The sequence below is a fragment of the Molothrus aeneus genome, chromosome 14 (assembly GCF_037042795.1).
Source record: "Molothrus aeneus isolate 106 chromosome 14, BPBGC_Maene_1.0, whole genome shotgun sequence".
In the NCBI taxonomy this organism is placed as follows: domain Eukaryota; kingdom Metazoa; phylum Chordata; class Aves; order Passeriformes; family Icteridae; genus Molothrus; species Molothrus aeneus.
In genome coordinates this window covers 19151321-19175751 of record NC_089659.1, presented here as the reverse complement: position 1 = coordinate 19175751, position 24431 = coordinate 19151321, and the positions used below count along the sequence as shown (strand labels likewise).

Genomic DNA, 24431 nt, shown 5'->3' with positions numbered 1-24431 from the left:
CTGCACACGCTGACCCCAGCACACACTGACCCCCCCTGCACACGCTGACCCCCTGCCCTGGGCACTGACCCCAGCACACACTGACCCCTGCCCAGGGCACTGACCCCAGCATACACTGACCCCCCCAGCACACACTGACCCCCCCCCCCAGCACACACTGACCCCCCCCCCAGCACACACTGACCCCCCCCCCAGCACACACTGACCCCCCCCCCAGCACACACTGACCCCCCCCCCAGCACACACTGACCCCCCCCAGCACACACTGACCCCCCAGCACACACTGACCCCTGCCTGGGCAGTGACCCCAGCACACACTGACCCCCCCAGCACACACTGACCCCTGCCCAGGGCAGGGACCCCAGCACACACTGACCCCCCCAGCACACACTGACCCCTGCCCAGGGCAGGGACCCCAGCACACACTGACCCCAGCACACACTGACCCCCCCAGCACACACTGACCCCCCCAGCACACACTGACCCCAGCACACACTGACCCCCCCAGCACACACTGACCCCCCCAGCACACACTGACCCCAGCACACACTGACCCCCCCCCCAGCACACACTGACCCCCCCCAGCACACACTGACCCCCCAGCACACACTGACCCCTGCCCAGGGCAGGGACCCCAGCACACACTGACCCCTGCCCAGGGCAGGGACCCCAGTGCAGCCCCCCATGCAGGGACACTGTCCCGGGGCAGTCCCTGCCCAGCTGCCCCAGCCCTGCTCCACCCCAGCACGGGCTGCGCTGCTGTCCCCAGGTGAGCCAGCACGGACCCAGAAATGAGCACGGGGGCTCCTGCTGCCCCAAGCACTCGTACCCTGCTCTCCTGCCAGCACTCCTGACTGAGGCACAGCCTCTCCTCAGACACCCCTCCCTGGCTCAGCTGCACTTGTGCCTACTTGAGCAGCCCTTCTGAAGAGCACATGACACCACTTGTTCAGCTCCTCTGCCCACAGCTACAAGCCTTTCTTCTTTTTTTCCCCTCTCTTCTTTTTCCTTTTTAATTGAACTACTTTGGACATAGGTAGCTCTTCCTGCAGCGGAAATCAATTATGAAATAAATCTAATATTCAGATCAGACTGTATTAGAAGGGACCACTCATCATATATATGGTATTTCCAGATTACATCTTAGCATGGCTCACTGAGTCATCACTTCAGCATTCTCACTGAATCAAAAATTAAACAAAGCGAATCAGTCAATTAACAGGGCTGCTCCTTGCTCTGTGCACAAATAATCCCTTCAAGTCCAACCCTTAACTCAATTTGGAGCAGGGAGTGCTCAGTATCTGGGAAGGAGCAGTCACAGTGCAGGGCTGGCTGCTCTGGTACAGCCAGCCCAGGCTCTGAGCCTGGCCACAGCCACGGCCTGAGCTCTCCCATTCCCAGCAGAGAAACCCAGCACTGCTCAGGGAACCAAACACCAACAACCAGAGTTCATAATCCCCTCTACTCCTTCCACACACCAAAGCCATTTTCTCCCCAAACCTGTGCCAAGCATGGGAGACACTCTGGGAATCTGCTCATTTCTTCCTCCATCTGACAACCCCGCTGCACCCACAGCCAGAAGAGAGAGAAGATGCAAAATGCTCTGATCCTCAGCAGACACAGTCACTTGCTGATGATGCACACAGCATTTTGTTTTCAGCACGTATACTTTAGGTAAAGGGAAGGGAAGGATGGGTTCAGTGCACAAGGAATATATTTTGCCCTTGAGAAATACTTCGTAGGTCTGAAATATCTGTCTGTACCAGTACAGAAACAGACCCAATGCCACCAAATGTGATTTATGCAGCCTCTCTCCAGTTACAGAAAGTTAGGTGCTTGGTTTTTGAAGCAAAACAATGGCCTGTACAAACTCCTTTTAGCACAAAAAGCTACAACTCCTAAATCATCCATGACCCGTGCCAGTGCTCATAAAAGAGAGGAGCCCTGGCACAGGTAAGAGTTCTCCCCTCCCAAAGTAGCAGCCAGACTGGGCCAGAACAAGGCTGCACTCAGTATCCAGCTCCTGAAGAAACAGCCAGATTCAAATCTTCTCTCAGCTGGGATACAGGCAGAGTGGATAAATATTCCTTTGCAGCAGCAAGGATTGTTTCTCCCTCTTACACACAAGTGCTTGTGCATTTGCTCTCCACTTCAAAGCACACCCTCCTTTCATTCTCCATTCGCTCCTCACGTGCACGTGGCTCCGAGAAAAGAAATTCTGAACAAGGGATGAAAGGAGTTCCAGTCTCTCTGAAGTCTGCAGAGGAGCTTTGCAATGGATTTAGATGGGATTAGAGCCTTTATCTAGATTAACAGTGCTTAATAGCCCAGCTAACAAACAAGCTGCTCTGCATAAGGAGACATTATGATTGTATTTTTCCTGACTGGTCACTTTTTCCCCAAACATCTCTCCTTTGCATCTGCCATGTCTGTGCACATTCCAGCTTTCAATATTGCCCCACTCTTCCCCAGTTTCTGGCCTGCCTGGCTGGACATGTGGTTCTGACTCGAGGATGCAATCCATCAGCATCTGAGCAGTTCTCTGAACCTAAGAGAGGAGGTGTGACCCCCCTCTGCCTCACTAGAGGGGCTGGTTTGGGTCCTTCCCCTTTACACAACAGCACTTTCCATGGAATTGCAGAAACTCAATGTTTTTGAAGTCCCATTAACTTTGCTGAGTTCAAGCTTTACACAGATGAAAATATTTGACAGACCATGTAATCATGCACAGCACTGTCCCTAAGAAACCAAACTGTGATGTCATATTTTCAACAAACCTAGGGCTTGAGTATAATTTGTTGTAACTACGAAACTAAAAGCCTAAGGACTTATACTTCACCTTGCATTTGCCAGGAATTGCTGCTATGGTGAATTGGATCAGCAGTGCAAGCTAACAAGGCAGACAACCTCAGCTACGAAGGCAGAGGGCTACTTAGATATACTTGCACCATTTCTCTTGTCCTTCTTATTGTTTCACTAAATCCAAATAATTTAACTTCACGGATATTTCTGCACCCTGGAAAATGACTGCAGACACAAACTCCTGGGTTTGGACCAAGGACTGTGAACAAGACCTACTGCCCAAGCGCTTCCCCTGGGGAAAATCTGCCAATAGCTTTATCCCTGCTTGTTCTTTTATTGTGGCAAACTCCCAGGAAATTGTTTTTAATGTCCTAATCACCAGCTTCAAACACACTACCATTGCAAAGTCAGGCATGCACAGCATCCTGTGCTTTAATGCTTTCCAACACAGAACTGACCATATCAAAACTGGCTTTTCCTTTCAATGCATGTGTTCCAGCACCTCATCTCAAAGCCCTCTATCTACAGCTCTGTCAGAACAGCTCCAGAAGAACTGCCTGCTAAGCTTCATAATTATGCTAAGTAGCAGAATCTAATAATCCATGGGCATATACGAAAGCTATCTGAATTACTAGCCTTGCTCAGGTCTCAGTGCCAAGCAGAACTGGTGGCTGTGTGCAGAGCTTGCATCACTTTCACACAATGATGTGAGAGCAGCAAAGTCACTGGGACACGGCCCCAAGGAGCCATCCCCAAACCCAGGCCCATCAGCCCTGAGCGGGAGCTCAGCAAACAGCTGGACTGAGCAGCAGCACTGCTGGAACAGCACTGGTTCCATGCCACAGCTGTGCAAATATCCTCCCATTTTACACAAGTTAGTATTTGACTTTTCTGATATGCGTTGTTTTGACTGTATGCTACCAGCTATGACACCACCATCCCAAGTGCTTTTCCTTTCTCCCCCCTGCTCCATCTCTTTGCAAATCTCTCTGGCAAATGTTCCTGAAAGTCTTTGCCTGCTTTTGAACATGAATACATTAACACCATGAATTGATTTTATTATCTTTAAGATATCTTCTACCTCTGATTACTTCACACTTAATGCACAAAGAACATTCACATGTAATCTAGACATGTAGGGCATACAGACTAATAATTATATAGTAAAGAGCTCCCATTTAAATATGTGTCATTTACATTTAAAATCCTGTTCCTTTTTCTTAACATTCTATATTAAAGCTGATTTAAATTATATCCTAATGCTGCCTTGTAATTGCAAGAGTAAAATTTAGTATTTATTCCAAAGTTAATGAGTATCTATAACTTACATTAACTGGGAAGCAATAAATTACAGTAAAATATGATTTGCTGCACTAAAACCTAGCAGAAATTCTACTGTAGCATAACAGGTAGTTCCAATTCTAGGATTTAGAAGTTAGTGCCACACACTGGGGACAGCAGTCAGCAACAGTCAGCTCAGGCTCAGAGATGGCTCCAGCTGATCTTTTAATCCCTCTGATGCCAAGAAGTCCCATCTGAACATCATTTCCACACTGCCTCTGAGATACTCCACATCCATAAGCAAGGCATAAAAAGGGAGCGGTTTCGTTTTTCAATCAAGAGATGAAATGCAAGCCCCACCAAGAAACCCAGTGTCTGTTCATGAAGGCAGGCACCTCCCCTCTGGGGCAGCAGAGCTCACTCAGAACGGGACAGAATGAGCAAACTGAGGGCCCCTGCCCTGAACAGCTCTGCTCCCCTGAGCTGCACAGAGCACACACACCCAGCCAGGATTTCAGCTGCCTTTGTCTGCACCAGCCTTTCATGGGTCCACTACGAAGGAGGGACCGCTTTGGTACCTCTGTGGAGGAAAGCAGAACAAGAGCATATGTGAGTCCTGCTCCCCCAGGCTGGACACAGCCTCACAGCTGCTGGCCACGGTCACAGCTGTGCACAGATTAACACAAGGCTCAGATGCCAAATGAGCCTGCTCAAGTGAACCACGAGTGAGGGGGATCAGCAGAGAACAGGAGATTTGGCTGATGCGAGCCCAAAGCCAGCGTGGTGCTCCCAGCTCCAGGAACATGTGTCTGTATTTAGGCACTACTCAGCACCATCACTGCAAGGAGAATGAGCCTTCCCACGTTTTCAGAAGGCACACACCTGGATTGCTAAAGTAGTGAGATTTGTTTATTCTACACAGATGTAATTAACATCTACAGAGTGGATAATGTACTTCACATCTGCTTCTGGTTACTAATTTAGCCAGTCTCTGAAAACAGAGGCATGCAAACTGGAAAGCCAGACTCATTACCTTTACAACAAAGACCACCAGTTGATTCCCACCAGGACCTGGCCTTATTAACCTTACTTTTAAATTACAAAGTCACAGATGTACTCATCAGTTGCTTGATGAAGATTCATTTGCCAATCTCATCTCACAAAAGGAGTAATTAATGTGAAGACATTACAGGCTGATGATTGGAATTGTTATAATGCAGGACTGCAGACAAATAGCAAAGCACCTGCATATCTGTAACAACTAGAAGCTCTCTCAAATGTTCCAATTTACCAGCATAATTGTAAGAAATTAAGCAAAAAGCACTGAATTATATCAGTCCTGGGCCTGTTCTGCACCCTGTCAAATAAATTCATGTCTCCAAGTGTAGCACTGTTAGAGCTGTGCTGGTTTGAGGACAGAAGAAAAGAACTCTGTCATTTACTTGGCCATTTTATTAGGAAAGAGTGAACAAGTCTTTGGCACATAATCCCTTCCCCAGATCTGGCAAAAGCAGAAGCAAAGCCCAGGCTAAATAAACCTGTATTTACAGGTTAGGCATTAGCACCCATGGAGGAAAGAAGGGTGTTGAGGGGGGAGATGAAAGGTTGGCAGCTGTGGAGAAACGAGGTAGGACACAAGGAAAAGGGCCCGCAGGGTTCAGCTGGGAAAGCTCCAGATGAAAGCACAGCCACCAAAGGATGGGGCATTTCCAGCCACCGGCAGCTCTGGGAGCCAGGGCTGAGCCCAGGGGAACAGGCTGGGTGTGATCAGCCTCCCGAGCACCCTGCTTCACCCACCACAGCCCCTACGGGGGGGCAAAGGCAGAGCTGGGAAAACCCCTGAGAAATTCCAGAGGGCCAGCCTGGGCCCAGCTGGGGCCTGCAAATCCCCCTGGCGCTGGTGCCCAGCCTGCCTGCAAAGCCAGTCCCAAATGATCTGCCATGGCCCTGTGGAGCAGTGCATGGCTGGAGGCACTCCATGGCATCACTGCCTCATGCCAGGGGCCTGCCCTGTGGGGCAGTGCATGGCTGGAGGCACTCCATGGCATCACTGCCTCATGCCAGGGGCCTGCCCTGTGGAGCTGTGCATGGCTGGAGGCACTCCATGGCATCACTGCCTCATGCCAGGGGCCTGCCCTGTGGAGCAGTGCATGGCTGGAGGCACTCCATGGCATCACTGCCTCATGCCAGGGGCCTGCCCTGTGGGGCAGTGCATGGCTGGAGGCACTCCATGGCATCACTGCCCTCTCCTTCCCCATGCCAGGGGCCTGGCCCATGGAGCAGTGCATGGCTGGAGGCACTCCATGGCATCACTGCCTCTCCCTCCCTGTGCCAGGGGCCTGCCCTGTGGAGCAGTGCATGGCTGGAGGCACTCCATGGCATCACTGCCCTCTCTTTCCCCATGCCAGGGGCCTGCCCTGTGGGGCAGTGCATGGCTGGAGGCACTCCATGGCATCACTGCCTCATGCCAGGGGCTGCCCCCAGCGCTCAGAGCTGCTGCCCAAGCCCTGTTTTTACTGCATTTGCTGGGGTGTTTGAAGGAGCAGAGACAGCCCAGGGCAGGAAAGCCTCTGGTGCCCTGCTCAGGGGGTCTCTGGGCACACGGGGACCCTGGCAGCAGCAGGGGGAAGCACAGGAGGGTTTGCTGGAGCAGGCATTTGAAACTGCAGCTCTGCTACAGGCAGATGAAGAGCCCCTGTGTGCTCTGGCCCCTTTGGGGTACACTGCAGTGCACACACGCCTGGCTGCAGGCAGATGAAGAGCCCCTGTGTGCTCTGGCCCCTTTGGGGTACACTGCAGTGCACACACACCTGGCTGCAGGCTGCTGCAGGCCAGCTCCTCTCCCTCACACGGGACTGTCCCACCTTCCAGGAGGGCTCAGCAGGGCCACAGCCGGAGCTGAGAGACCCCCAGGCTCCGGCTGCAGAGCTGTGTTTGCCGTGCCAGCCCCTCCACAGATGGAGGCACAAAGCAGAGCAGCTTGGGGTGCCCTGCAGATGCCTCCTCTCCCCTGTCACTGCAGCATCCCACGGCCTGGACAGGTCCTGCACCTTTGCAGGCCTTTCCCAGCATGATCATTCCTCAAAATCCAGATTCAGGGGTATAAAGCAACAAAACCCACAGGAGTACTGATTCTGTAGTCAGAACAAAGTTACTCAGGAAAGGAAAGTGAAAGCTGTGCACCTACAGGGGCTCCTGTCAAAGACAACAGCTTTTACATCTCCAGATTCCTGGTCTTCAATTCTGTGTCTTACCACTGTCATTTAAGAACTCCCAGGCATTTGCTGAGGATTAGCTCAGCTCCAGACACTCTCCTTCCCCTCTGCTTTGCTTCAATCACCTCATAGTCACAAGGACTACAAGCACACAACAAACATTCCACAACCAGGTACACAAACCACAGCCAGGCATTTACAGAGCAGCTCCATCCCAGCCCCACTGAGGACTTGTGGCTTTAGCCCAAGCTTATTTACCATGAACAGAAAAACAGAAACTTGGACAAGTAAAATGCAGTAGATCACAACAGCCTGAGGACAAAACCAGCCCAGAACCATTGTAGAAACTTCAGAGGGAGAATGGTTTCCCAGAAAAGGACACAATGAATATGTGAGAGTACTGGAAAAGAAAATGAGTGCCCTTGTAAGGTATACTGAACTAATCTCTTCCTTTCAATGAAGAGTCCTATGATTTCATGCTAAGATTCTTCAGCAGCTAAGCTTTTCTAAACATATTCAGGGACAGAGAGATGCTATTTTGAAAGATGCCTAGAAGGGCTTTCAGGAGACAAAGACAAAAAATCAAGTCAATGATGAGCAGTAACTATAATCCTGAGTCTGTGCTGCCCATCTGAATGTCAGTGTTTCATGTACAATTCTCCTCTGACATTTTGCTTTCGAGGCTGCCTGCCTGCTTGGTGCTCAAACCACACATTTTGTAGCTAATCCTGATCTGTGGGAAAGTTTTATCAGTAGCTATTTAACAGCAATACTGCTACTAAAAACACAACAAGAAATGAACAGCTGCAGTGTTACGTAGATCTATGTCCTTGCATAAAGGAATGAAGACAACCTGAGGGTGCATATGGTCATTGAAAAGTTTCTCCACTGAAATGAGAAGCACCAGGTTGTGCAGACCTTGTTATTAATGAGAAGAACTTACTCAGCTAAGCAGCCTGGAAAATCTCATCTTTTGGGGATCTGCTTTCAGTGTGAAAGCACTGCAGTGAAGCCTGGACACATGAAGCAAAGAAGAAAACCCTGAAATATTAAATATTAACTAGATACTATTCAATTAAGGAAAGCTTTCACACAATCCGTGATTCACACTGAAAAAGGACTTGACTATTTTGAAGACAATTCTCAGCACCCAGTAGCTCCACCAGAGCAGGAACACGCTCCACCATCCCTTCTGCTCCAAACCAAAACACAGACTATTTGATCATTTAACATATGACCTGGAGAATACCCTGACCCCTGTGTCCTCAGTTAAAAAAAACCCATATAACAAAAACCACAGAAACCTTCAGAAATACAGGCTGTACATTTTGCTAGCAATTTAAAAGCTGGGAACTTAGGATGCCAGTTAACTACAACACCCAGCCCTCCACCTTCACAAAGATCAAAAGATTGAGAGATAAATCTGATCAAAACGGTTTTCATTACAACATACCTGTTTTTTCTCAGGAAGAGGACTTTATGTGCCATAATCTTTTGGGCTTTGGCGAAGTATTCCCTAAAATGTCATTTCTGCTAGGTTATGTACAGTTCAATAGAGGGGGGGTTATTTTTTCAGACCAGAGACAATTTGTAAAGCATCATCTCTCCAGAAGCAGCGTGCACCACTGCCTGTTCAGCCAGCTCCCCCTTAGGAGCCCATGCCCCTGGAGGGAGGATGGACCACAGAGCAGGGCTGGGCACACTGGGACCACCACCTTAGGAGGGGAGGGCAGGAGCAGCTCAAACTGGGGCAGCTGTGGCCAGAGCACCCTTCACTGTCACCCACTGTCCTTCCTCTGACAGCTCCCAAAGCCCTGGTGATGAAGAGGGTGAATAAAATTACCCAGCACACCCAACACCCACAGAGCAGCCACAGCAGTGGATCTGTGACGTGCCCTGAACACCACATTCCTACCCTAATTTTATCCTCACCCCCATCTCCCATAAATACCCAGAACCCTAAAACTGGGTCGCTGCTGCCTGGAGGGTGGCAGGGGAAAATTCATAAATATTGATGCAGGAAAAAGAAATCAACTTTTCTTGGAGAAGGGGGTTCTGCCTACCATGCCCCAGGAGCCTCAGCACCATCAGCATTTTGTGGTGCCAAACCATCATTTAAAGGCTGAGTTTTATGCCAACTCACCGGCCCTGTCAAGGCTTCCCATTTTCCATTTCAGCCCATTAATACCACGAGAAGTCAAGAGCCTTCTTTGGCCTCAGCACCACTTCTGGAAAGGACTTGTACTCCCTCCAGAAGCTGCCTTTCCTGATGAGGCTGGGACAGAAGATGCTCTTCACATGCCAGCAAAGCACAAACTCCACCTCTAACTCCAGGGTCCAGCACCAGTCAGCAGGATTTGTGTTTCCAAGTCACACATCTTCCAGAAACATGGTTTTCTGATTCAGAAGAGCCTTCTAATAATGAACTGCATGGCCCATAGCTCAGTTTGGTGGTTTTTAAATAGCACAAAAAATTTCATGATAAATTATGTCATTTAAATAACTTAGGATAGGGAAAAAATAATCACAAACAATTCATCTATTCACAAAGAAAAGCCTTCCAGTAAACACCTGCTTCATAAAGGAGAGAATAGACAGAAAAGTTCTCCTCTGCCACTAAAATTCAGGTTTTGCCACAGAGGCAAAGAGCAGACAGCATGAGCTGAGCTCAGTACATCACTAACTGATTATCTCCTCAAGAGAATAATGCAGCTTTCAGATCAAGAACACACAGTTATAGGTCTCTGCAAGAAATTGCTCAGAAATACAATTAGCGGGTAATGTAATTGAACAAATATGTCTCATGGAAAGGACATAAACTTCAAATTAACCAGAGCCTGAACTTTGTTGTTGGTCACATTTCATACAAGCTGAGACCACCACAGTTCAACAAACCCAGCCTCAAACTGAAGGGACACTCAAACCACCAGCCATGCTGAACCAAAGTTGGCACCCAACAGGAGCTTATGAACAGAAAGAAAAAGGTGCTTGCATATTTTTAATTCAGCATATTCTATTCAGGGTGTCATTGTTGTTTTGATCTTCAAACAATTCTCACTGGCATTCAGGTTATCCATAATTTGTTCTACCAGCCAAGAGAGCAGAGAACTGCAGCTGGGGAGCAGGAGGTGGTGAGAGGCTGAAGGAAGCTACATGGACCCTCAGAGAAGGTTATCTGTCCTTTCAGGGCAGGGATGTGTGTGCAGAAGGAGTGCAGGCTCTTTAAGCATGTGTACCCCCATGAAAATGCCCTCAGACGCCAGACCTGTGTGCATGCACCATTCACTGTCTGCACCAGAGTCCTTTCAACACCTTGGGTGTTTGCCAAAGAATCAAAGCATTAAAAATGAGGTAAACTGACTGCTCCCGTCCACAGCAGAGCAGTACAAACACGTGTCACCACTCATCTCTGTGCTTACGGGCACTGAGTTATCCTCCCTTGGCTCTAAAAGCAAGGGCCAGCAGTCCAAGGGAAAAGTATCACAGCTAGAACAACCAAAGGAAAATGTGGATTTGAACGCCTCCCCTCTTCCATGGAAAACACTTCCTCAGAGCAGTCCAGAGGTGCCATGTCCCCTGGGAGCGGCAGCTTTCTCATGGCCACAGCACAGGACTGGTGCCCACTAAACCCAACACCGCCGGGACATCAGCGTGGCAGGGCGAGCTCCTCCCGCCAGCACCCACCCTCCTCACAGCCTCTGGGCTCGGACAGCCACAGACAGAGTAACAGAACTGACCAAGGATGAAGGAGGACTAAAATAGCCCGCTTTCTTTCTAAAGCCACTGGCAAAAATCAAACCAATTAAAATCATGATCTGAGTCAGTTTTAGTCGATCGTTGGCACCTGGGGCAAAACGCCGCCAGAGCAGAGCTGCTGTTGGTTTCCAATTGAGCTGTCAGTGAGACAGGGGAAGGGGCTCGAGGAGATGAAGGAAGGCATTAATAATAACAGAGGCAAAGATGGGAGCTTGGTCCACACCACGGGCACAGAATTTGCATCAGCTTCCCGCGCCTGTCTGACAGCAAGCCTGGCCCAGGGCACCAACAAAACCACAAAGCAAAGAGGAAAACTTGAAGGGAAGGAAAAAAAAAACAAACCAAAAAATGGTGTACAGACACATAGGCAATAAAGAGTATTTTTCCAAAACAGTTGAAACCAAACAGCAGTTGTGTCCCTACAGCAGCTCCTGGATGTGGCCAGTGCCCTGTGGGGTGGCTGCAGCAGTTGGCACGGTGGGGTAAACGCAGGACACGGCTGCACAGGAGCAAACAGCCCTCTGAAGGTGTGCCACCAACAACAGACAGCAACAGCAGGACACTCGTGTGCCCAAGGCAATGTGGCCATCTAGCAGGGACCTTGCACAGCAGCACGGTGCCAGTGACACCAGCAGCACATCAGGGCACACCAGCCATGGGGCACCAAGCAACAACAACAGCATCCACACACAGCAAAGCTGCTCTGACACACCGTGACCCCTGGCAGAGGCTGTCCAAATCTAAAAAAACCCAAATGATCAAACAGCAACAACAAAAACATCACCACAGGACAGCAGCTAAAAATAAGATTCTGCAACCCTGCTTTTCATCAGGTCTTCCTGTGTGCCTGAAAGGGGAGAGCTTGCAGTGAGCAATACCTGCCCTAACTCTGGATCCAGGATCACAAACAAATCATCAATTCCCAATAGCTCACACACGGCTTGAGCCAAGGTCTCGTTTTTCTGGGGAGGAAAAACAAGAGCAAGAAATTATTACAACTCTAAAGATACCATGGAGAGAGAGCAAGGATGAGTCCTGGGCAGGGGCTGGCTCTCCTGCCACTGCCACAGCCCTGGGCTCCCTGGGGCAGTTGTGCCCACACACGTTGTCCCTTTGGGGCAGGGAGGACCTTGTCCTTGCAGGAGAGCCTGGCAAGGTGCTCACTCCCTGCCAGCTGCACCCTCCAGTGCTTCAGGCTGACCTAAAGTCAGTCCTATGGCTCATGAGGCACTTGGAGGAGCACAGGGAGGATTTACATGCTTGTCATCCCAGCTGGTGGGGACAGCACCCCACAGAGGCAGAGGAACTGGAATGGGACCAGTTTCCAGAGGTAGCCAAGGAGCAGGAAGTAATTAATTAGTGAACTGTACTGGCCTAATGAAAGAGGTGGACAACTGACAGTCTTTGCATTTTGAGATTCCCATCCTTAACCTCCCTTCGAGGTGTTTCCAAAAGGACAGGCTGAAAAAAGATTAACCTGCATATGTGCAAAGAGGAGTGTTTAACACCACAGCACCCAGAGAAAAGCCTGTTACTACACAAGATGGGAATTTAGCTACCACCACACCACATCAAAAGAAACCACCACGTTTCACTCTTCTACTTTAAAATCTGTCCCACGCCTTCCTCATATGTCTGCACCTCCTGATCAATTACCTTATGTCAAAGCCTTGTTATACACACACACACACACACACACACACACGTTTTAATTGATTTACTCAAGTCAGTGAGCAAGGAATAAATTAAATTACATCTTGGGAAATAAAGCTGGGCATGCCAGGGCAGCCGCTTCACTGCTGCAGGATTTGAAAGCTCAGAAACAAAGGCAGATCTGGTTTGCTGCCACAGTTTGATGTGAAGCCTCAAAGTGCCTGGTGCTCTGAGAGCTGAGCTCGCCCAGCTGATCCTCAGCCAGCCCACGGCCAGGGCAGCCAGGGTCCTGAGCCTACACGCACAGACCTTGTTCACTGATCACAGCAGCACCAGCCAGAATTTATCCAGCACCAGCAGCTCCCTCCACACAGAACAGCACAGAGCCATCACACAGCACACTGCAGGTCTGAATACTGAACAGAAAATGCACATAAAACCAACATTGTCATGCTTTGTGCTGGTATTTTGACTGGGTCAAAAATTGATGCCACCACTCTTCATTCTCACATATTTACCAAGGCGTTAATGATCCTTCAAGACCTTTGAGTCAATAATCCTATGCTTGTGAATAAAGATAAAACATACATCAGAAACAGATAAAGATGAAGATATTGCAACAGACTGAATTATACAGAATAATTCCTAAAGCCAAATTTTGAAGCACCAACAACCAAAATACAGCAGAACTGGAGAGGCAGCAGCTGCCTTCAAGGACATCCAGCACAGGACAGGTAAAACTTCAAACCACACTTCAGTTCAAACCACACTGTTCAGTCCACAGCATCTCCCAGGCAATCTCTGAGGATGCAAACTAAACACGGGATTCTGCTCCCTTTTATTCACCAGCACAGTTTTCTGCTGCTGCAATATCAGATTTCAGGAGCCAAATCTGTTTCTCTTACATACTTCAGTAATCCCATGCTGCAGAATCAAGGCTCAAAATTGCAGCTCATTCTAGCAATCTTCAGGCTTATCTTAGAACATTGATTCAACACAACCCCCTCCCACACTTTTTATAAAGAAAACAAGTGGGGGAAAAAGAATTTAAAATATTCATCACAAGAGCGGTCAGCACTGTGAAGTGCAAAGCGTATCACACTTCCACTGAGGATCTGATTCAGCAAGGCTGGTACTGAGCAGCACAAACCATGCTTCAGTCTGACCTGGCAGGACAGTACAGCTCAGGTGCTGCTCTCTAGAAGGTGCCACCCAAATAAACACCCATGATCTATCAAAAGCTCTCACCGGTAGTTATTCAAACCCAAAATGCTTACAGCAGCAATAAGAACAGTAATTAGAGATCTGACTGAGGAGGCAAAAGCACTTTGAGAAAAGCCCTATAAAAGAGAGGGCTCCACAGTGAGCGCAGGCATTGTGGACGCACCAACAGCAACGCTCTCCCAGCATTGCTCTGTGAAGGAAGAGCAATGTGTGATCTCCTGGCAGGGCCACAGGACTGCCTGACAAACAGCTCACTCACACTCTGCACCTCAGCCATCACCTAGGTTTCCTTCATTTCTCCCATAAGCCTTTAGTCATTCACTCAGCCTGCCTCATGCACACTCAATGGCTCCTGAAATGCACTGAAGGTAAGAATTTGTGATAGTGGGAATGTGGCATGACAAGAATATCCAACATTCACTGATAGGGGCCCAAGCAGATTGCTAGCAGCTTTTGGGCAAATGGAAAGTAGAGATGTTTGGCACCTTGCAGGACAGATTGTCAAGTCTTTTCTGCACCATTTCAGGCTGTCAAACCTGCGTGCCTTCCCTGCAGTCTGATATTACTACGAGTTACACCCACAATATCTCCTCTTCCATTACATTCTTCAGCTTCCTTGTGCTCTCCAGAGACTTTTCAAAGCTAATTTTCCATCGTTCCAAGTCTCACAGAATTTGCTTTCTCCTGCCACTGCACCACACTTTCTCCCCCTTCCATTCTCAGCCTGGCACCTCTTATTCATTCCACAAAGCAATTTAAAGTTCACCCTTCGTGATCAAATGTGGAGTAAAACAAAACCACTTCCAGACCAAAAGGCACAGCCCTGCCACCTCGCTACTGAGCTTCCAGCCATCCTCCACAGCACTGACTCAAAACCCTGCTTTTCTTCAGCTGTTATGTATTTCAAAATCTCTTCCTAACATTGTTCAGAAAGGCCTAACTAATTTTTCTGATCATACTCAAAAGTCTTGAGAAAACATCTCTGTTTTGACGGGAGGTCTTTTCAGACCAAGGGTGGAACAAGGACAGCGATGGAAAACCTGACAGGTCTTTTTTCTTAAAATAGCTCCAGTGTGACTATTTTTCCTGAGAAACCCCAAAGAAGTTTTGCTTATGTCCCAGTGGGGAAACAAATTCAAATTTTTAAACCCTGAAAGTTGCCATGAAAAGAACTGACAACTTTCACAGCTCTGCATAATCCCTTTCTCCTCTACAGCCATTAATTGCTGCCACTTACATTAAGTATCCCTAAACAAGGCATCTACTGTTCTTAAATGAACTACTTGGGAAAAGTCCAAGTTCATCTTTCTCCTGTCTTCCACACTGTTCTCTCCTTTTGCAGGAGTTACTGGGTCACTGCCTATAAAGCCTTCACTCCTCTCCATCACCTACCAACGGGATACCCCTCGTGAAGGGACTGTCATTTACACTAATCCCCAACATCCCAGAAATCATGTGATAGAAATTCCTCCCAAGGACACAATTGTACAAACAGAACTTGAAAACTGGGGTTTGCACTGATAATCTGGAAAGAAAGGAAAAAAAAAAAGAAAAAAAATCCAAAACAAACAAACAACATGAAACCCAACCCCAAAACAAAAAGCCCAACCCCTCCTCCAGCCAAGGAAACCATTTCTGCTGCTCTCCAGTGGCCAAGTAGCACAGCTCAGTATGGCCAGCAGCCAGCTACCAACACAGACATTCCTCGTCCAGCCTCCCTGGCCAGCAGTGTCCTGACCTTGGAGTGGGTCTGAATCAGCTCACACCTCACCCCAAAATCCCTTTTCAGCTGGAGTCAGACTTGTGACTCTGTGCTGCTGTAGCCTCCCCATGAGGTGATCAAGAAGAGCCTTGCCATGTGATCCCTCTTGACTTACTTCACTCTGACCACCTTTTATTGAGCTCCGCCAAAGCAAACGAAAACCCAATATCCTCTCTCCGAAAGCAAACAGGGGCAGAGCGGGAAGAGGAGAAGAGAGCAGATGAAAGTCACTCCAGCTCTCCTTGCCCAATCACTTGAAAGCAGCCAGCTATTTTTGGCTGTTTCTGAATTCAGTCTCTGCTGTGCAAGACGAGAGGCAAACGTGAGGCAGAGCACATGACAGAGCTGCCCTCTGTACACTGTGGGATGGCTGTGTGTTGTTCTGTGGGGCTGCAGGGACCCCTGCTCCTCCAGCAGGAGGGACAGCTGTGGGCAGGAGGGAGCACCTGCTCCTGGAGGGCCTCACACAACTGCACACCATCTCCCTGAGGAAATGCGTACACCTGCAGTGCCCACCAACACTGCAGCTCACAAAAATACCTCCACATCTTTATGGCACCAGGGAGGACTCTCACAGATCAGGTTCTCCAGCTCTGCCCCCACAAGGAGTGACAATGGCTTGCAGTGACAACTGGCTCCATCCTGGCTTCTTATTCTCCTGCAGCACTCGGAGGAATAAAGTGACAGCAGTTGGGAGCACTGTGTATAATTCCAATTAAAACACTGATCATTTTCCAGGCAGTACTGTGACACAACTTGGGCAAACGGAGATGTAAGAGCAACGTAAGAATTTCCCGTGTGTACTGAACATACAGATAGCTGCACAGAACTCCACAGCAGATGTAAAGGCCAAAGGAAAATGTTTCTGTGTAAGCACTTTGACAGCACACTGGCAATGTGTGGAAGTAAATCCAGCCTCAGCTACTTGAACATTGTGGCCAGCAGCTACATAAGAGACACAAGTGACTTCCAAAGCAAATCCCTGCAGAGCACACAGCTCAGAGGGGGATTACACAATGCCCACCTCTGATCTGATCCCACCATCACAGCAGAAATTCATCCTAAACTGGGTGGTAACTAAATGCATGCATATCAAAGATATCAAGCACTGGTTAAACAATTTATTCTTAAAGCAACCAAGACAGCCTTGTATGAATTATGTCAAACCCCAGCTTTAGAAAAGCACCTAGAGATACTCTGTTCTTTGGCCCAGGGAATCTCTATGAATACACCTTCATTTCAGCTGCAAGCACCACCAGTGGCACAGGTAACAAACCACCACCAGCTCAGGTTCAGTCAATCCTGAACTGTGTACATGTAATGCAGCCCAGATCAATGGCAATTCGATTGCTATTTCAGGAATATCTCCTTCCCACCTCATTTCTGTCCTCTGCTCCCTCCCACCTCGCAGTGATGCTCTAATTATTCAAACAACGTAAGCAGTGTTCAATCCATGCCAGCCCTTTCTTCCTTTAGCACTGACCTTGCCTTATACATCACTCTCACAAAACTAATTAAGTGGAGAACAGTCTCACTCTACACTCTCTTCATGAAAAGAACTGAATTGTTACCTGCCCGAGGGTGCAATTCAAATTATTTTCGCCTTCATTTCACTCAGCAACACAATACAAATATTGAGCACGAAACCAGACAATTCACAGGAACCCTTTACCCAAGATACCACACACGAAAATAAAAGGATTATTGTAAATAATATACATAACATCCTTGTCTCATTTTGGTTTTTAACATGCCTTTTCATGTAAGCTTGAGCAAGACATGTTTTGGGAAAAGGAGGGAGTTTTGTTAGGTCAAATGATGTCGTTGAGGAAGGAAAAACAGTTTGGGCTACACAAGCCCTAGAGCCAGGCTCAGCTAGGAGGGACAGGAGTGGCTAAGAAACCTTCAGAGCCACAGAGGAGATCTAAAACCATGGAACCTGTGAGAGCATCCAGCCACCAACAGGGCAGTTCCTCTCCAATACACATAAACACTGAACTCCTGGCCTGAAAATGCTCAGCTAAGGGTTGTCCAGGATGGGAGGCTTGTCCTCTTGGAGTTACAAATGTTTTGTTCGTACACAGAACACCTCCAGATTTACTGAGGATTTTATACAAGCATGGATTCAGTGCTTGCAGGAGACTGAGGAACAGGACTTGCCGTGTCTTTGCTCCTGAGGAGGTTTTTCACATACTCTGTGTCTTCTGCAGGACACTTCAGCACTAACACACAATGAGGAACAGAAGCAGAAATAGAGCATGCATGGAGCCAAGGCTGCCCTGCAGCACTCCATTCCCAAAGCACAGGGTGAGACCAGTGCCCTGCAGGAAATCTCAGTAGATGGCACAAATTCAGTTAATGACAAGTCTGCAGTGTACTGTGGGTGGCCACAGAGCAGAGATGCCTGGAGCCTAAGCCATGCAGATTCTTGTGCATCTGCTGTGCTCCCCCTCTGCAGGGCCCTGCAACGCTCTATGGGGCTGCTCATCCTGCAGGCTTCATCTGCCGGGGAGCTTTTCCTTTGGAGATGAGATTTGGCACCTGCAAGACGCAATTGTTATTAAGTTTTCCTCTAGAAGCAAAAAAAAGATGCCTTTTACTACCTTCTGTACAGCACGAGTTCTTGGCATGGACAGCAGCCACTCAGAACCAACACTAACAAACCCCCGAGTGTGGAGCTTGTCCCTGGGAATCCTGCCTTGCTGTGGATTTCCTCCACACTGAAAACCATTCAAGAGCATCAGCACAAATGTGCTGGCATTCTCATCTCAACACTGCTTCCACTTTTTAGCTGCTGACGTTTTATCAACATATGTGAGGGGCCACAGTTTGGGATTGAGAGGGAAGGATGTTTCTTTTATAGAGTTACTGTCGTTTGTGGTACCAAAGCCAGCCCCAGATAATGAGTCAGAACAGGAGGTAGTTACTGTAAATATTCCAAGCATGGGCACATTAACAACCACCCACTAATCAGAGGCAATGCCACGGGCAGACAGAGAACTCCCACAGGTGTCAATGACAGATCTGAATGGATCAGGGGCTCAGCCAAGCACTCAGCATCCATTGTAACCTGAGGGATTAATACCACGATGGGATGGGCCACGGCCCAGATTTTGGCTGGCTCTTTCCAGTGGGCGATGCAGGCTTCTATTCAAAGTGAAATCTGCAATCTCACACAGGAGGCTCTGAGATTTCCAGTGTGAAGTGAACAAAAGCACTGTGGTTAACGTTCACTCTTTGGTGCCATTCAGTGTTTGTAACACAACCACAAGTTCTGATGTGTAGGTCAGCAGCACCAACTGACCACAAAAAGACCCAATCTGCTGCTGGCAAGCACCTGCCTGAACCGATCCTCAAGCTCACATCCTAAACTGCAGCTGCTGCTGAAGTTTGGTGGGGCTTTTGGTCTGAAATGAAAGGAGCTGGCACCCAAGTTTCCGACAAAAAGACAAAGAATTGCCCGCCTGTGAGCTGAGCTGGCCAAGCAGCACTCGAGGCAGTGCGCACCGGGCTCCCTTCCCCCTTCTCACCAGGGCTGCACTTGCTGCTAATTTTGATTCCGTGGCCTCAGACCAAGACGTGGTCAGCTTACATGCTGCTCCTCCTCAGTCCCTGAAGTAAGTTACTGTCTCATGAATCAGTTCTATAGAAATATAACTGTTGAGATCAGCTTCTTTATTTTTGTCAGCTTTTCTCCAGACCTTTCAATCATAAGCTGCATTATCCTATATTCCCATAAAGCCAGGAAAAGCAGTAATAGATACCTCAAAATTCTGACTTCTGTTCTTCCTGCCAAGTGATTTCTCTAAGTGCTTTGTTTTCTGCCGTCACTGAATTAGAATAGTACCTGTACTTCCAGAGTCTTCACTGTTACTGTCACTATTTCAATACACTCTTCTCAGATTAGAAGCTTTCAGCTTCAAAAATGCTCCTATTTTGCTTTCTGCAGAAGAAAATACACTCTGCATTTTCTCACTGCTTATGGCTGAGGTTATCAGACTTTTGGACAAAGCTTTCCCAGTTCCTTGTAGTGACAGCACGGTGACAGGAACAGATCTCCCTGCATCTGCTTTGATGGGGAAGCCAATAGTACATAATCCCCTTAGTAAAAAGGAACACAAATGCAGATTAATCCATTCCTCAGATTCAGTTTGAGACTCTCTGCTCCAGCTCTTGGCTTTGCCCAGAGGAGCCCCACAAATTGCAGAGCAGCCTGTGCAAGGGCCGGGCTGTAAGAGCAGACAGCACGGGCTCCCTGAGGGCCAGGTCCAAAGCACAGGGCATCCAGCACTCTCAGCTCCCTTCCCCATGCCCAGGGCTCTCCTCCTGCCCCACAAGCCTCCCCAAACTGAAGATATAAGATATTAATTCAAACCAGGCGACGTTGGTCCAGCCCCAAGGACCGATGGGGACACTCGACGCACTGTGCCCAGAGTGCAAGGCCAACACTTGTGGGGAAGTGCCCTGCCCTGGCACAGCCAAGGCTCTGGGCACAGCAGCTCTGTGCCAGGACAAGAACCTGCCCAGGGGGAGCTGCTCTGCTGTGCTGGGGATGCAGGAGAGCTGCCCCAGAATCACTGAGTGCCCACTGCTGTGCTGGGGATGCACCCAGAGCACCCCCTGAGCACTGAGCTGCTCCCAAAATCACTGAGTGCCCACTGCTGTGCTGGGAACGCACCCAGAGCATGCCCTGAGCTGCTGCCCAGGTCAGTGCCCACTGTGGGATGCTGAGCTGTTCTCCTCCAGCCCTGGCATTCCTGCCCCCAGGCACAGTGAGGAGGCACGGACACCGGCCCCAGGATGGAGGCAGCCCAGAGGGGACAGGCTGCGCTCTGGAACCAGCTGCTGGCTTCCCCAAACAGCCTCCGCCCCAGAGCACTGCCCCTCTGCCCCTGGGGAGCAGCTGGGAGCACACCTGGGCTCACAGCACCCTGCACCCTCCACCTCTCACACACCTGAAATAAAGATAGGGGAGGGGAAATCAATGCCATCATCTGCCATAATCCTACAGGTACACACGCACAGTTATTGCAGCATCTTGCAGAAAGGAAAGGTGCACATCCCTGACTTCATTCTGTTAATCCATGAGCTTTATTTAAGATTAGGACAGATAATGCTGAATGCCCACAGCCACTTTTAAAAGCAACCAGGTATTGAGCAAAACACAGCCATCACTGGGTTTTCCAGACAGGACTTACAAAAGTGGGAGCAACACACTCTTAAGCAGGCAGGTACCTTCCTCTTTGGCTTCAGGAAAGAAGTGAAAAAACCCCACTATTTTAAATAAAAATAGATGATTTTTATACTTCTGTAACACCTGCAGAACTCCACTGACACCACCACAGACTTTACAAAAGCATAATTTCACTGCAAACAACCACTGCAAGGCAGTTAAGTATTTGCTCTGGATTGTGCTTTTTCCCAGCAAAATCCATGGCCTCTCAAGGTTTGTATAAATCAGTTTTTTCTAGAAAGAGCCACCCCAAAAGCCAGTGGAAGAAAGTGTCTTTTAACAACGTACAGCTCCTACATTTGGGCTGAACATGGCTCTCCCCAAATTCTGAAGAGAATTACAGCAAGATCTCACCTCATGCATGGCCCTGCAATGCCTAAGAAAGCTTCAGGAGTGAGAAACGCTGGCACTGCTCTCAGTGAGAATCATTCCACATTCATGAGGCAAACATTACCCTGGGACAGCTGCATTTACAGCACGTATTCAAACTACACCACCTTCCCTTACAGAGGGGGGTACCTGAACCATCACCACAACAAAAACATGATTATGTTGTTCTCTGAGAGAGAGGTTAACTAACACAAAACCACAGAGCTTTCTCTCAGGACTCCAGTGCCACAGTACACCTGCAGAAAAATGCAGGAAACGGTATCCCATCCTTTCCGGGCAAATTATAAATTGTTTAATTGCATAAGAAAACCCATCCAAACCAAAAAACCTTAACAAAAAACTCCACTGCCTGGATTTACTATGGCTGGAGCCAAATTAAACATTCCCATGACGACTATTAACACTTGCAATGACCAAAAGAGAATTCAGGTGGTCCAGAGGAAAGAACATTTCCTATTCTCGTCTACAACTCAAGAGGCTGAGGAGGACCACGCAGCCTATCCATGAGCTAGTAAATATTAACTCCTCCTCAGCATCCCCGAGCCTCTGTAGAAGCTGTTTCACAGGTGCTCCCCACGACTCACAAACCTCCTCACACGTGTGGGCTCCTCCTGCTCTACCTACAACTGCCTCTCTACTTGGTAGGAACACAGAAAGTTTTTCTATGAGCTCGGGGAGCGGAGCAGCGTCTCCTGAAGCAGAGTAGCAGCACCCACTGCTTTTCCTGGGAGCCTCAGAATATTCACCTGCTGGTTCCCTGTCGGCACTGACATCACAGCCTCGCACGTCTCAGGCATCACTGACTCATTAACAGACACACAAGTGCCTTTGTCCCACTGCTCTGAAATGTGCCAAAGCAATTTCAGACATGAAGTGTGTCATTAGAACTTGTAATCACAGCACAAAATGGAATACGTAAGCTTGATTTTAAAAATAAGCTTTCAGGCAAGCATAGCACAAGTACGGAAATTTCTCTTTTTTTTTTTATGTTTATACCACAGCTCTAAATCATGCAAAATAATTCCTCAGAAAGGCGGGAATCTTTTGTTCTGCCCTGCTTAATAAATTATTTAAGGCGCAATATAGCGAATAAGGCCACCATGAAAGAAAATCAAAACCAACTCAACTTCAAAGGATATAATGCAAAGGCAAAACATATTTATCTAAAAAAAGTAAGGTTTTGCAATGCATCTAAGTAGTGAAGTTGATTGTGTTACTGAGAAGAAAAATGTCATGCAAACGCAAAGGATTTGGACATGAGACAGAACATAGTAAGGAGGGGAAAGACAGAGTTGGGAAAAAAACTCACATAAAAAGAACATAAAAAAAGAAGCTTTCCAAAGTGTTAAACATAAATTTTCAAAATCATGAAACCAAAAAGCTTTTTATCAAGAATAGAAAGGCTGTATTGTTTTGATTCGGCCTCTCTGGCTGCTAAAAAAGTAAACAGCAGGGAAGTGTCCCACTCGGTTTTACAGAGCTAGGAAACGAGGAGCAGCTCTCGGTCCTGCGGGGAGGCCCGGCCCCGGCCCCGTTCCGAGCCCACACGGGGTGTGCGGGGAGCCCCGGGGACACCCCCGAGGGCCACCGAGCCCCGACCCGGCCGGGATGGCACGGGGGACACCGCCACCTGTGCGACCCCGGGCGGGCACTGCGCGGGCACGACCCCGGCGGGGACCCCGGCAGGGACCCCGGCAGGGAACCTGCACCCTGGCAGAGACCCCGGCAGGGACCCCGGCAGGGAACCCGCACCCTGGCAGGGACCCCGGCAGGGACCCCGGCAAGGAGCCCGGCAGGGACCCCGCACCCCGGCAGGGAACCCGGCAGGGACCCCGGCAGGGAACCCGCACCCTGGCAGGGAACCTGCACCCTGGCAGAGACCCCGGCAGGGACCCCGGCAGGGAACCCGCACCCTGGCAGGGAACCCGGCAGGGAACCCGGCAAGGAGCCCGGCAGGGACCCCGGCAAGGAGCCCGGCAAGGAGCCCGCACCCTGGCAGAGACCCTGGCAGAGACCCCGGCAGGGAACCCGGCAGGGAACCCGCACCCCGGCAGGGAACCCGGGCACGCACCCGGCGCGGGCAGCCCGGCCCCTCACGCCCCAGCGCCGCGGGGCCCGGGGCGAAGCGGGGCGGGGAAATCCCCGTGCCCGGGGTCCCCCCGTGCCCGGCCCCGGCCGGGTGCCCCGGCGGTGTCCCCGTTCCCCGGCTCCATGGCGATGTGTGCCCTCCCCGCCCCGCTGGCCGGAGCCGCCGCAGCGCCGAGCACCCCCGGCCCCGGCCGGAGCCGCCCCCTCCCCTCCCCGGCGGGGAACGGGGGGGCCCCGCTCCCGCCGGTGCCGCATTGAGCGGGCCCCGCGGCCGTGCCGGGCAGCGCCGGGCGCCGCTCCCTGCCCGGCCGGGGCTGCCCCCGGAGCCGTGTCCCCCTCCCGGCCCCGTGAGCTCGGGCTGTCCGCGGTCGGGCCGGGGAACGAGCCGCTGATCGGGGCGGCTGCGCCTGCCTTACCCTTGGAAGCATCTTTCTCTTCTTTGGGCTTGATCACCTTCCCGCTCATAGACCCCAGCTTGGGTGGGAAAATCCCCGGGAGCGTCGCGAATTCCGGCTGGACCAAAGAAACCTCGGGCGGGGGGCAGCGTGCGTGCGTGTGGGGGATCCTCTACGCCGAAAAGGCTGAAATAACACCAGGAGCGGGGGAAGGGGGGGCAATGAGGAGCCGGCGAGCTGCCCGCTCCCCGGAGCGGAGCCTCGGAGCCCGGCGGCGCCGCCGCGGTGCCTGCGGGAGCGGAACGGGGAGCGGGGGGCTCCGGCAGCCGCAGCACCGAGCCCCTGCGCCGCTCGCCGTGCCGGAGACAAAAGCGATATTCCCTGTGTCTGCCCGGCCCCGGCCCCCTCCTTCCCCCGCCTCCCCGGTTCTGCCTCCCCTCCCCAGGGCCAGGGAAGCGCAGCTGGTCCTGCAAGTCCCACCGACCGGGGGGAGGGGGGTACCGTGACTGGGGGGGGCTTGTTTGCTTGGGTGTGTTGGGTTTGGGTTTTTCTCTTTTCGCATCCTCCCCTAATAATAATGGGATGGAGCAGCCGAGCTGCAGCCGCGGATAGGCGGAGGAGGAGGACGCGAG

The 24431-nt window shown here is 50.1% G+C and overlaps 1 protein-coding gene across 2 annotated transcripts in view; it reads right to left on the bottom strand.

Moving 5' to 3' along the window:
• The window catches only part of FGF13 (fibroblast growth factor 13), a 205319-nt gene extending 181213 nt beyond the window's left edge, over window positions 1-24106 (bottom strand). Inside the window, exon 1 of one of the 2 annotated variants that reach the window (XM_066559278.1) lies at window positions 23821-24106. In XM_066559278.1, the coding sequence (XP_066415375.1) occupies window positions 23821-23869 (49 nt within the window). In that variant the 5' untranslated portion in view covers window positions 23870-24106. The remainder of the gene's footprint in view (window positions 1-23820) is intronic. The other variant, XM_066559281.1, reaches the window with a different exon arrangement.
• Between the last annotated feature and the right edge of the window lie 325 nt (window positions 24107-24431).